The sequence below is a fragment of the Penicillium longicatenatum genome (genome assembly GCF_028827895.1).
Source record: "Penicillium longicatenatum strain IBT 33135 chromosome Unknown contig_7_segment0_segment0, whole genome shotgun sequence".
NCBI lineage: Eukaryota > Fungi > Ascomycota > Eurotiomycetes > Eurotiales > Aspergillaceae > Penicillium > Penicillium longicatenatum.
The window spans coordinates 1676668-1688391 of NW_026643124.1; the positions used below are offsets into that span (position 1 = coordinate 1676668).

Below are 11724 nucleotides of genomic sequence, written 5' to 3' on the forward strand. Positions count from 1 at the left end.
GAAGAACAACGCCTTATCTGCCGAGTGGAGACAAGACTATCGATAGAGCCAAGCCCACTGCCGATTGGCTGCTTCGCCAAATCCTAGATCCACGCATTGTCCCATTGCCGAGCAGAGACACCTTTGGCTTCGCTATCTCTCCTATCGGAGCCCGCCCGAGATAGCCGGGCCATGGAAAGTTTGGCTGGGACTGATATAAATTTGAGCTCGGAATCTTCCATTATGGCGTTTTTGCGCTTTTCAATACTGGTAATCAAAGCCAATCACACACCATGCACGTTGCTGAGTCACAGAGAGTGTTCCTGGATATTGTCCAAAAAGTACTTCAGCGATATGACACGCAGCTGAAAGATATCAACCACAAGGTATGTGGTCATTTGTTGTCTCGGTTTCAAGTTTCAGTGACTGATTCTGTCTAGATCTGGTCTAATCCGGAGCTTGCATATGAGGAATTCAAAGCTCATGATAACATTTGCGAGCTCTTTGAAAGCCTTCAATCGAGCGAATATGAAGTCACTCGGAAAGCGTATGGTGTCGAGACTGCTCTTGAGGTCAAGTATTCCTATGGCACAGGAGGCCGAACCGTTGCATTTAACGCCGAATACGATGCTCTTCCCGGCATTGGTCACGCCTGTGGTCATAATTTAATCGCGACAAGCTCCATCGCCGCTTTCATCGCTACTTGCGAGGCAATGAAAGCTCAGGCCCAGGCTTTGTCTGTGCCGGGATTTACTGTCCGGCTATTAGGCACTCCGGCAGAGGAATCCGGCGGCGGCAAAGTCAAGCTGATTGACGGTGGAGCCTATACCGATGTGGACGCTTGTCTCATGGTGCATCCCGTCCCAATGGCTCCTGGGAATCCGGCTCTCTGCGGTATGGCTACCGTTGTAGAAGGAGGCTTTTTGGCCAATGATAAAGTTCAAGTGACCTTTACCGGCAAGCCTGCCCACGCTGCTGCGGCGCCCTGGGAAGGCATCAACGCACTGGACGCGGTTGTGTCGGCATATGTCAGCATTTCCATGCTCCGACAACAGATTCTGCCTTCTCAGAAAATCCATGGAGTCATTACGGAAGGAGGCACGCGTCCGAACATCATTCCCATGTCTGCCACTGTGGATTATTACATTAGGTCCCCGACCAAAAAGACATTGAAGCCCTTGACTGAAAAGGTTATTAATTGTTTTGAGGCTGCTGCGACTGCTACAGGCTGTAAGGTCTCATATAAATGGTATGATGATTTATCTCTAGCCCTCATAAGGACAATCCGAGCTAATAAGAACTGCAAGGGGACCGTCGTATGACGATCTGAAGAGCAATATGCCGATTTGTGAGAACTATGTCTCGGCAATGAGAGCGATGGGTCACCATACACTACTCGACAACTCAGAAATTAAGGGCGCACTTGCTGGTGCTTCCACTGATATGGGTTAGTCGACAGCCTAGTCCTTCCAAATCTCAACTAACACTGCACTAGGTAATGTCTCTTATGTCGTGCCTGGATTCCACGGCATATTTTGCATTCCTGTCGATGGGGTAAACCATACACCTGGGTTTACTAAAGGCGCTGGATCTTCCGAAGGGCATGAAAGAGCCATCGCATGTGCGGCTGGTATGGCTGTAGTAGCTTGTCAAATCCTAGTCGATGATGAGCTTGCCGAGTCGGTTAAGAAAGACTTCCAGCGAGCGTGATAGAGGAACATATAGCCAATATGAAATGGAATTGTTATCGTGACTTCTTAGCTTGACATTCGTAGGCGCCAGGTTTCTCGAAAATTGAACTTTGTGTATAACCCCGCTTCTCCTAACTCCTGAAAATCGATCTGAAATTTCTGAATATCCAGTTCCGTCGAGTTAAATATCAGGCTAATCGCATACAGTTGTATCGCTCAACTTGCCACAGTCCAAGCCGCCAAGCATCTCTAGTTGTGCCGACATAGCCAATCGCCATGTTGCCGAGGTTTAGCTGCAGTACCTTCTTATCACAGAGTAGAAGATTGCGGAGATGCTTTATCTGTGCCCTGCATCAATGCCAAGTGATAGAAGGAGATTCAGTCATCAGGGACGCTCGCATATAAATACCTAGGTGTTGTCGTCTCATGGAGCAATGCGCTTTACATTGTGAATCTTGATTTTTATAAATCTTCTACTCCAATCAATACGACTGATATAACGATGGAAAAAAAAAGAGCAGACATAGCACAAGAAGCGGATAGTCAAATCGTCGACCATGGAGCTGTTGAACAGTTTCAAACCTTCCAGTTCTCCCCCGAGGCAGAGAGGCAGCTTGTCTGGAAAATCGATCTCATGTCAGTCGTGCTGGAATTTTCCGACAAGAAATTTGATGAGGGTCTATGCTGACATTTAAAAACCGTTTGGCTTAGGATCCTTCCAATCATGGTTTTCGCATACTTGATGGCATTTTTGGATAAACAGACTCTCAACTATAGCGCGTTGATGGGACTCCGTGAAGATCTCCACTTGGTTGGAACACAATACAGTTGGAGCTCGAGCATCTTCTACTTTGGATATCTCATATTCAGGCATGTCTTATAACCACAAACATACTAGAGCCCAAGAGCTGAGGAGCTGACTGTGAATGCAACAGTTTTCCAGCCTCCCTTCTGATGGTCAAGTTTCCCCTTGGAAAATATCTTGCCGTGAACTTGTACGTATTCTGGAGAAGACATCATGGTTTCATCTTTATTAATATACAGCCAGCATGCTATGGGCAATCATTCTTGCTTGCCACGCAGCAACAACAAACTTTGCCACCTTCATGGTCACTCGATTTCTTCTGGGATGCACCGAAGCTAGCATGTCCCCGGGGTTCACTCTCCTAACCTCCCTTTGGTACCGCACATCTGAGCAACCACTGCGCTCAGGGATATGGTTTTGCGGAAACTCACTCTCGCTTATTTTCGGTAACCTTATCGCCGCGGGCATTATACACATCAACAGCAAGCTCGCATCGTGGCAGGTGAGAACATCCCTCATGTCCGGAATGGTTGATTTACCTAACATGATGTTTCTTTTGACAGTGGCTGTTTATTATCTTCGGCATTATTACATTCCTATTTGGTATTGTGATGCTTCTGCGTTTACCAGACTCGCCCACTGATGCGAAATTCTTAACCGAGGAGGAGAGAGTGATTGCCGTTGAGCGGCTGAAGGATAATAAAGCCGGATTCAAAAACAACGAAATTGACCGGGGCCAGATCCTGGAAGCATTCAAGGATGTCAAAACCTGGCTTTTGGCTATGCTAATGTTTGCTTGTAATATTGCGAATGGAGGTTTCACAACGGTTTGTCCATTTCTACCTGCCAAGGCAGGCAATCATATTTTCAAAGAGTCCATTCTAAGAGTAATTAGTTCAACGGACTTGTTCTGGAAGGATTCGGCTTTGACCTATTTCACACCTTACTCCTGGGCCTACCAGGTGGTGTGATTGTGTGTATATTCGTTTTCATATCGTAAGTGCTTTCACACGAGTGACTATGACGATACTCATAAGCATTTAGGGGCTATGTCTCATCAAGAGTGAAGGGTAGCAGGTGTATCGTCATGGCTGTCATGTTTCTCATAAGGTAATCTCAAGATATTGCTCAGCTACTTGCGACCGTGTTAATGCCAGTTTAGTATTCTTGGAAGCTCCCTCGTCTACGCAGGGGGAAACATTGCCTCTCGCTATGCTGGTCTTCTCCTCATGGGAATCTACTCCGCCGCAATGCCGGTATCGATGGCAATGATTAGTTCGAATGTGGGTGGTTTCACTAAAAGAGCCACAGTCAGTGCGATCTATTTCATCATGTATTGCGCGGGAAATATTGTTGGACCCCAGCTCTTTTTTGCACGCCAAGCACCAAGATACGAGGTAAGGAGATTACCAAAGGAGTGTAACACGTCAAGGAAAGAAGTTTGCTGATCAATCACAGAGCGGATTCTTGGCTATTATAATATGTTTGGTTGCTACTGTTGCTATTAGCCTGATAATGCTGTTCTATCTCAGATGGGAGAATAGCCGACGGGATAAGCTGGGGGTCAGTGGAGACTGTGTTACTAACGAAAAGGCATCTACGATAGTAGCGCATGGGGGACTTTTGGATATCACTGATGGGAAAAACAAGAATTTCAGGTATGTGTATTGAGATTACTTAGCGCTGTGCGATCGGAGAACAGCATCGTTGTTCCAATATCAATAGGCGAGAGTGCTCCCAATTCCCAATCAATCCATACTAAGACTGGAAGTGCTTGTTGCAAAACTGCCTCACCAACGTAAAAGGCGTCATTATATTAACACACAGAGCATATTTCTAAATTTCCACTGCTTCAAGGGCGTGCAAACTAACAATATCAGACGGAATTTGAGTGACAGCAAAATTTCCGGCTGTAGTCCCTAGATCATGAAGCAGACAAAAATAGGCCCAAGTCGCTTGGTTAAGAGTGAGCCGAAGAATGTGCTACCTTTGGATCACCATTCCTGCGACGCCTAAAAAAACGGGGCGCATGGTAGAACAGACGCGCCTTGAGGTTTCAGCCGGCATTCGTGCCGGTGTACTTCCCCCAGGGCGGGCTTACCGAAGTAGAAAGCTCTCGTCGAATGAGCTACATGTCTGCAAGGCAAGACGCCATGACATAAGTGAGGATATTTGCGACTTGTAATCCCCATATGGGAACGAGATCTCGCTCAGTGAGAGGGGTGTGAACTGGCTAACAACTGAATGATTAGGATACCTAGCAGCAACATACTGAAAATAGCGTCAAAGATAGTCATTTTCGGCGCTCGATATACCGTCATCTAGCATTGTGGTGCGATTGAAGAAATAAAGTCCAAGTAGTATGGAAAATACATTTATACAGGTATTTGGTTCCGGGATTTTTTGCGTGGTGATTGTGACCTCAATCTTTGGATGTTTCCCCATTGAACGATATGGATGATAGACTCAATTCGTAGAACAAGCTTCTTACATGTTTCCTCTGGAGACTCTTTTCTTCCTTCTCCCTCTTGTTCGTGCCTTTCTCTGCAGAATTAACTTTTTTGTGGACATCAAGAGTACCACTATGAGCTAGTATCCACGACAAGAGCATAAAACATCGCATGCAAATGATGAAAAAAAATGCATGATTTCCTCACAACAAATTACCGAATCAGAACGGCTGTGGAGCAGAATTATGAAAAATGTCACAGTCGGTCTTTTTGTTTAGGTCCACCCACGCCGCTGTTGCACCGGCACTCACTGCTCTCTGAACTCACGGTTCCAAACCCATTCTTATATGTTGTCAACGTTGCGCCACCAGATGCACAAGTCCCGCAGTTCACAGCCTGTCCATTCTTGAGCTGGATCAGACGGACGATGTAATTTTCTTGTTCACAGAGAGTTGACTAATTATATTAAAGCGCATCTAACGTAAGCTAATGCTCATGCTCACTTAGCGCGACCTACAGAAGTTCCAAGTAGGGGCATCGACGTGAAATACCTTTGGATCGTGAATGCTTTCTTACGTTTGTTAGTTGCCCTGGAGTTCGAGGCCGTGAAGCCTAACAGATCATGCTCCAGGGAAAAAAGCAGAAGTGTGTTTGTCTCATTGGTTGAAGTCAGTTGCTGGCATATCAGGAGGGAAACGGGCAAAGATTCGATGGGAGAGGCTGTCCAGCTCTTCAGTCAGCTTCAGAAAATTATGATTCCTGTGCGGTGGGCAAATAAGAAATATCAAACGCCATCACCGGCAAGCTCATGTATGCAAGAGTCTTGTGCTGAGCACCGAGGGAACTATGACTGCTGGTCGCGGCGACGGGAGGATAATTGCATGCTACTCACGTGATCCCGCCCTGCGCTACTGTGTAAGCTGACATACCCCGGAAACCACGCTAAATCCTCCAAGTTCAGGGGTCGAGATAGAATAAATAAGCGAGACCGTTCCTACTAGTGTTTGCCCCTGTAAATTTATCAATATTCATCCCGTTGTTGGACACCTTCGTGCCTTAACTACGCTCACTACCATGAAGATCGCTCCTTTCTGGGTCTACATCGCCCTATCAGCTCCACGGGCTCTAGCAGACCTTACCGGAACCACAGCGACATCTGCTACGTCCACTACCTCTACTGCCACGGCATCAACTTGCACAGCTTCCCTCATCACCAGTCTCTGCAGCTACCCGGAACCTGACCTAGACTTTGTTGTCGCCGAAGACAGTAGGGCCTCCTGCTGGAACTACTGTAACGCCCACCCTCCCTGCGACTTTGTTATCTTTTCTGCCGGTAACCCTACCACGGGCACCGGAACGTGCTGGCTGTATCCGGGTGAAACCTTCAATGCGACCGAAGGTAGTTCGGATTGCGCCAATCCCACCCTGTCCGTATACAGTCAGCCCGTGTGTGCTGGCGGGAGCGCAACAACCACTGCTGGCGCCTGCACGGCCACCGCGACTCCCTCTGATATTGCCTCGGTCTGCGGGTACCCAGCGCCCGGTGACTGCTTTGACGATTGTATTGCTAGTACAGGGGCAACGGACTGCTTGAGCCAATGTGCAACGGCCGACTCCTGCAGCTATGTCGTCTTCAATCCAGATAATTCAGGCAACTCGCCGTATGCCTCGGGAAGTTGCTGGATATATCCGAACGGCACATTTAACGCTGGGTCTGCTACCACTTGTAGTGGCGATCCTGAGCAGTTCGTGTATAAGAACCTGTGTCCCAAGCCATCGACTTCATCATCTTCCCTTTCATCGTCTGCTACGGAAAGTTCAAGTGCCACTGGAACTGCAGGGACTACTTCAAACTCAACTACTAGCGCTGATACGGGCTCAACTACGAGCACCCCAAATTCTGCGCCAGTCGGCCTCTCGCTCACTAATCCATTGGCTATAGGCGTGGCTATATTAATGTGGCAGGCCGTTTGATGTCCTCCTTGTATGTATTATGTATTAATTATCTGTTCATGTTTACAAGCTATTGGAAACTCCATTTGAAATTAATGCACTCAGTATGAGGTGCTTTCTGTTGTTGTATATCTCGCTACCGTAGAGTACATGTTAAGAAAATTTATCCCATATTGCAACTAAAACTAATAGACTAGGGCTCCGAATAGTACGAAACACGTTACTATCTTAGTCGACCTTAGAAAGAAGCGGTGGACCTATAGCTTTGAAATCGGGAATTCTAAACCACGGCATATCAATTGATAGGTATTAAATGATGGTCTTTGATATTGGAATCTTACAGATACATGCCCGTCAACCTTCGTTTGAATATTGAAGTATCTTGGTCATGATATATGGGCATATATCGTGCTCTCTATTCATTCACAGTAATAAAAAGTATATCGTGGAGGATTCAGCTGTTTATCCCAATCACAATCCTAACATACTGCTTTCCTCGATCAGACCGTGCAGCATTTCGGCCACCCTGATCGCAAACTCTGGGTTATTGATATCACGCTTATCTCGGACCACCTCAATCCCACTCCCCTTGAGTTCATTCTCCAGAGTAGAAAAGAGAATATCATCCGCCTCAGGGTCCCAAAATGGTTGGTCAGGACGATCAAGCATACTAATTCCACCAGTAGGAAAGATCACCTTCGTTCTGGAAGTAGAGCCATGATGCCCCCCCTCATCTCCCAACAGATTCTTCGAAATCAATCTTGCAATGCTTTCGCACTCCTCCTTGGTAGTCCTCATAAGGGTGATGGTGGGATTATGCCGATGCAAAACTCGTCCAACACCCGAGTCCCCTCCCTTAAAGCAAGGTGGAACACTTTCAAACATCCCAAAATTAACCATATCACATGCTCCAACACTAACAACCCGCGGAATATTCCTCGCCGTTGCTGCACGTAGCCGTCCAGGCCCAGCACCCAAGACCCCGCCAACAACCTCATCCGCGATCTCAGTAGTTGTCAAATCAAGAATCGCATCAAGCTGACCTTCAGCGACAAGCCTCTCCATCGCCCGTCCCCCAGACCCAGTCGCATGAAAGATATAAATCTCACAAGATCCCGGGAACAAAAGCTCTAAATGTTCTTTCGCCATTGTAGCAGCCGGCGTAGTTACCCCAAACATAGTGATACCAATCCGCACCTTCCCTCCGTCCGTCGTCTTTCGCCGATTCAGATATCCCCAACCCATTCCCACAATGGCAGCGGCCGCATTCCCGAGTACCCTATCCAAAACTCGATTTCGTCCCGCAATATCGACAACCGAGTACATCATGGCGATATCAGTTTCCCCGATGTAAGGTCCCACATCGCCGGATGCCATTGTGGATACCATTAATTTGGGGAACCCCACTGGGACTGCATCGCGCATTACTGCTGCTGCGAGTGTTGTGCCGCATGAGCCGCCTATGCCCAGTATTCCGTTAAGAGATGGCATTAACGTCGTGACCATGCGAATAGCAAGTGGAGTGAGGGTTTTGATGTATGCTTCTCGGGAGAGAGAGCCAATATCGATGTCCTCGGGTGGATCTGTATTGCGGGGTGGATCCAGAGATGATTTTCGAGTGAGTTCTGGATTGAGGATGTCATGTTGAGTGATATCTATTTCTGGGTGGGAAGTTGGTTTATGACCAATGTCCATTAGAAGTACATGGCTCTTTTGCGATTCGAGTTGTGATTTTGTGTAGAGGAGCTCGGGAAGCTTACTATCACATGTGCCAAGGAGGAGAATCGTTGGCTTAGACGGCATGGCACAGGTTTCATAAGTGCCGGGCACAAGAGGCTCGAGATATCCAAGCTGTTGACAGGAGGTGGGAAACTGATGCGTCGTTTGCGGGGTGAAGAGCTTTTTAGGTGGTGCAGATGAGGGGAAATCTCATACGTAACGTGCTCATATCCATGTCCACTCTTCTGCAACTAATGCATCTTCAGCAGGATTTACTCCGCATAGGGATCCACTCTGTCTTTTCCATGCTTTGATTCGCTCCTTTGGAATCAACCTGAACGAACCTTATTGATGTGTAGTTCCATCAACTCGGGCACTACACCTGTGTGAGTGCTCTCGTTTCGCTTTTTTATTACCAAATGTGAACTGAGAGAGTATGATGATTGGACCCCTGATCATCATATCAGCATGCTCTCTATATATCACGTTATTTCATACAGCTATGCCCCTTAGGATAACTGTTATTTACACCTATCAAACGTGATATGCTATATTATCTTGTCTTGGATTCCAGGGGGGTCGACCATCATGTGGCCTCCATTGAACAATTAGACCTGTAAAACGATTCATTTGTATCTGCCTGTTGACTGTAGTATCATAGTTCTATAGCTGGGATCAAGAAACGTAGTCTCACCCTCGAAATCTATCTTGTGAGGACGGAACCCATTCACACGCAAAGAAAAATCCAAGCAAAGCTGATGATCGCCCTCACAGGTGACGGTGGCTACAACAGAGCAATCCCACAGAGCAATCCGCAGAATTAGATCCATAGAAGTCGACAATCTAGTGACAAGAGCAAGTCACTTTGGATACACCCAACAATATTGAATTTATAGATGGTGCTTGCACTAAGCCAAAGCACAACATCCCTGGTAATTTCGCGGCCATAATCAGACTTCCAACATCATACCATTGCTCTGCCTTGCTGATGTATGAAAGATATCTCCCCGATCATATTCGGCGCAACTGACAAGATGAGTTGATGAATAAAATTCTTTCAAGCATGCAGGACGAGGCTCTTACGGAATAGTACAGAAGGTAAGACATAACACCTCGCCAACAACAATGGTCGATCTACTTGATACGATGGCGAACTACAATTACAAACATGGAAAACTTGAGGAAGAGTTTTGCACTCAGCATTATTATGTTTCATTTAATATGAGGTGCGCCAGCTACATCAGCTCAAGCAGCACAATTTCAGGTATCAAGAAAAAAACCCATCCGGTACGCAGTGTTGAATGCAAGACCATCCCGGTCAAACCCACGCCAGTAAAATAAAAAGCATACAGCCCAGGTTTGTGGAAAACCACTTTTTATGCCGTTGAAGGACAACCACTAATGGGATTCTAAGTTGATAAAGAATCCCGAATGCCAATCGTAACATCGTCGAATCATGTTGAAAATCTATATCTCAAGAAAATGGAATATCGGACGCAATTGGAATAGCCTTTTCTTAAAATTTTAAGAGAAGTGTGGTTGCGTTGCGCTTAGTAGCGGTAGATGTCGGCCTTGAAGGGACCAGCGACCTCGAGGCCAAGGTACTCAGCCTGGACGGGGGTGAGCTCAGTCAGCTTGACGTTGACGTGAGCCAAGTGGCAGCGAGCGACCTGCTCATCGAGCTGCTTGGGCAGGACGTAGACACCAACGGGCTTGCGGCCAGCGCTGCCGAACTCGATGTACTTGTTGCCGAAGACGGCATCCTCAGCCTTGAACAGAGCGATCTGAGCAAGAACCTGGTTCGAGAAAGAGCAGGACATGACGAAGGAAGAGTGGCCAGTGGCACAGCCGAGGTTGACAAGACGACCCTCAGCGAGGAGGATGATGTGCTTGCCGTTGAGGAGGTAACGGTCGACCTGGGGCTTGATGTTCTGGACGGACTGAGCGTTGGCCTTCAACCAGGCAACGTCAATCTCAATGTCGAAGTGACCAATGTTGCAAACGATGGCGTCGTTGCGCATAGCCTCGAAGTGGCGGCCAACCAGGATGTCACGGCAACCAGTGGTGGTAACGAAGATCTGACCGATGGCGGCAGCCTCGTCCATAGTGACGACCTCGAAACCCTGGACAGCGGCCTGGAGGGCGTTGATGGGGTCGATCTCAGTAACGAGAACGCGAGCACCCATGGAGTGCAGGGCCTGGGCGCAACCCTTACCGACATCACCGTAACCGGCGACGACACCAATCTTACCAGCGATCATGACATCGGTGGCACGCTTGATACCGTCGATGAGAGACTCACGGCAGCCGTAAAGGTTGTCGAACTTGGACTTGGTGACACAGTCGTTGACGTTGATGGCGGGGACCTTGAGAGTGCCCTCCTTCAGCATGCGGTACAGGTGGTGAACACCAGTGGTGGTCTCCTCAGAGACACCGAAGCAGCCCTCGAGCATCTCGGGGAACTTCTTGTGGACGAGGGAGGTGAGGTCACCACCGTCATCCAGGATCAGGTTGAGCTTCTTGCCATCCTTGAAGGCCTTGAGCTGCTGCTCGAGACACCACTCGTACTCCTCCTCGGTCTCACCCTTCCAGGCGAAGACGGGAACACCAGCGGCAGCAATGGCGGCAGCGGCGTGGTCCTGGGTGGAGAAGATGTTGCAGGAAGTCCAGGTGACCTCAGCACCGAGGTGGGTGAGGGTCTCGATGAGGACGGCAGTCTGGATGGCTGGAGAGAAAATCAGTACAATTCATCTTGTTAATTTTTGGTAAGAAAACATACTCATGTGGAGACAACCAGCAATACGGGCACCAGCCAGGGGCTGGTCAGCACCGTACTTCTCACGGATGGCCATCAGACCGGGCATCTCAACCTCGGAGAGCTCGATCTCCCGGCGACCGAAGGCAGCCAGGGACTAGATGATAGCAAGTTAGTTATCATGCCAGACGGAATGATCAACATTGACCTCCATTGAGAACAGAGAAGGGAACACATACGATGTCAGCGACCTTGAAGTTGTGGGCGGGGGCAGCCATTTTGTATGTGTGGAAATGAAACTGAAGTGGAAAGAATTAGCAACAATTGAAAGAGAGAATTCACTGAGGATGAGAACTAACCAAGAAAAAGGGA

General features: G+C 47.9%; 5 protein-coding genes across 5 annotated transcripts; 3 read left to right on the forward strand and 2 right to left on the reverse strand.

Annotated features, from left to right (window-relative positions):
- Positions 1–272: 272 nt before the first annotated feature.
- N7484_010897 (M20 family metallopeptidase) lies at positions 273–1689 on the forward strand (the record flags this gene model as incomplete). The annotated part of the gene is made up of 4 exons (XM_057121284.1): positions 273–365; positions 420–1228; positions 1287–1426; positions 1475–1689. 4 exons carry the CDS (start codon positions 273–275, stop codon positions 1687–1689), a joined length of 1257 nt encoding a protein of 418 aa, XP_056967038.1.
- A 705-nt stretch (positions 1690–2394) lies between these two features.
- Positions 2395–4146, forward strand: N7484_010898 (uncharacterized protein; the record flags this gene model as incomplete). The annotated part of the gene is made up of 8 exons (XM_057121285.1): positions 2395–2540; positions 2606–2665; positions 2719–2977; positions 3039–3302; positions 3371–3471; positions 3520–3585; positions 3638–3872; positions 3934–4146. 8 exons carry the CDS (start codon positions 2395–2397, stop codon positions 4144–4146), a joined length of 1344 nt encoding a protein of 447 aa, XP_056967039.1.
- Positions 4147–5999: 1853 nt separating this feature from the next.
- N7484_010899 (uncharacterized protein) lies at positions 6000–6899 on the forward strand (the record flags this gene model as incomplete). Its single annotated transcript, XM_057121286.1, has 1 exon — positions 6000–6899. The coding sequence occupies one exon, from the start codon at positions 6000–6002 to the stop codon at positions 6897–6899; it is 900 nt and encodes a 299-aa protein (XP_056967040.1).
- Positions 6900–7349: 450 nt separating this feature from the next.
- On the reverse strand, positions 7350–8681 carry N7484_010900 (Tm-1-like ATP-binding domain-containing protein; the record flags this gene model as incomplete). The annotated part of the gene is made up of 1 exon (XM_057121287.1): positions 7350–8681. One exon carries the CDS (start codon positions 8679–8681, stop codon positions 7350–7352), a length of 1332 nt encoding a protein of 443 aa, XP_056967041.1.
- Positions 8682–10147: 1466 nt separating this feature from the next.
- On the reverse strand, positions 10148–11630 carry N7484_010901 (adenosylhomocysteinase; the record flags this gene model as incomplete). Its single annotated transcript, XM_057121288.1, has 3 exons — positions 10148–11322; positions 11377–11509; positions 11592–11630. The coding sequence occupies 3 exons, from the start codon at positions 11628–11630 to the stop codon at positions 10148–10150; spliced, it is 1347 nt and encodes a 448-aa protein (XP_056967042.1).
- Between the last annotated feature and the right edge of the window lie 94 nt (positions 11631–11724).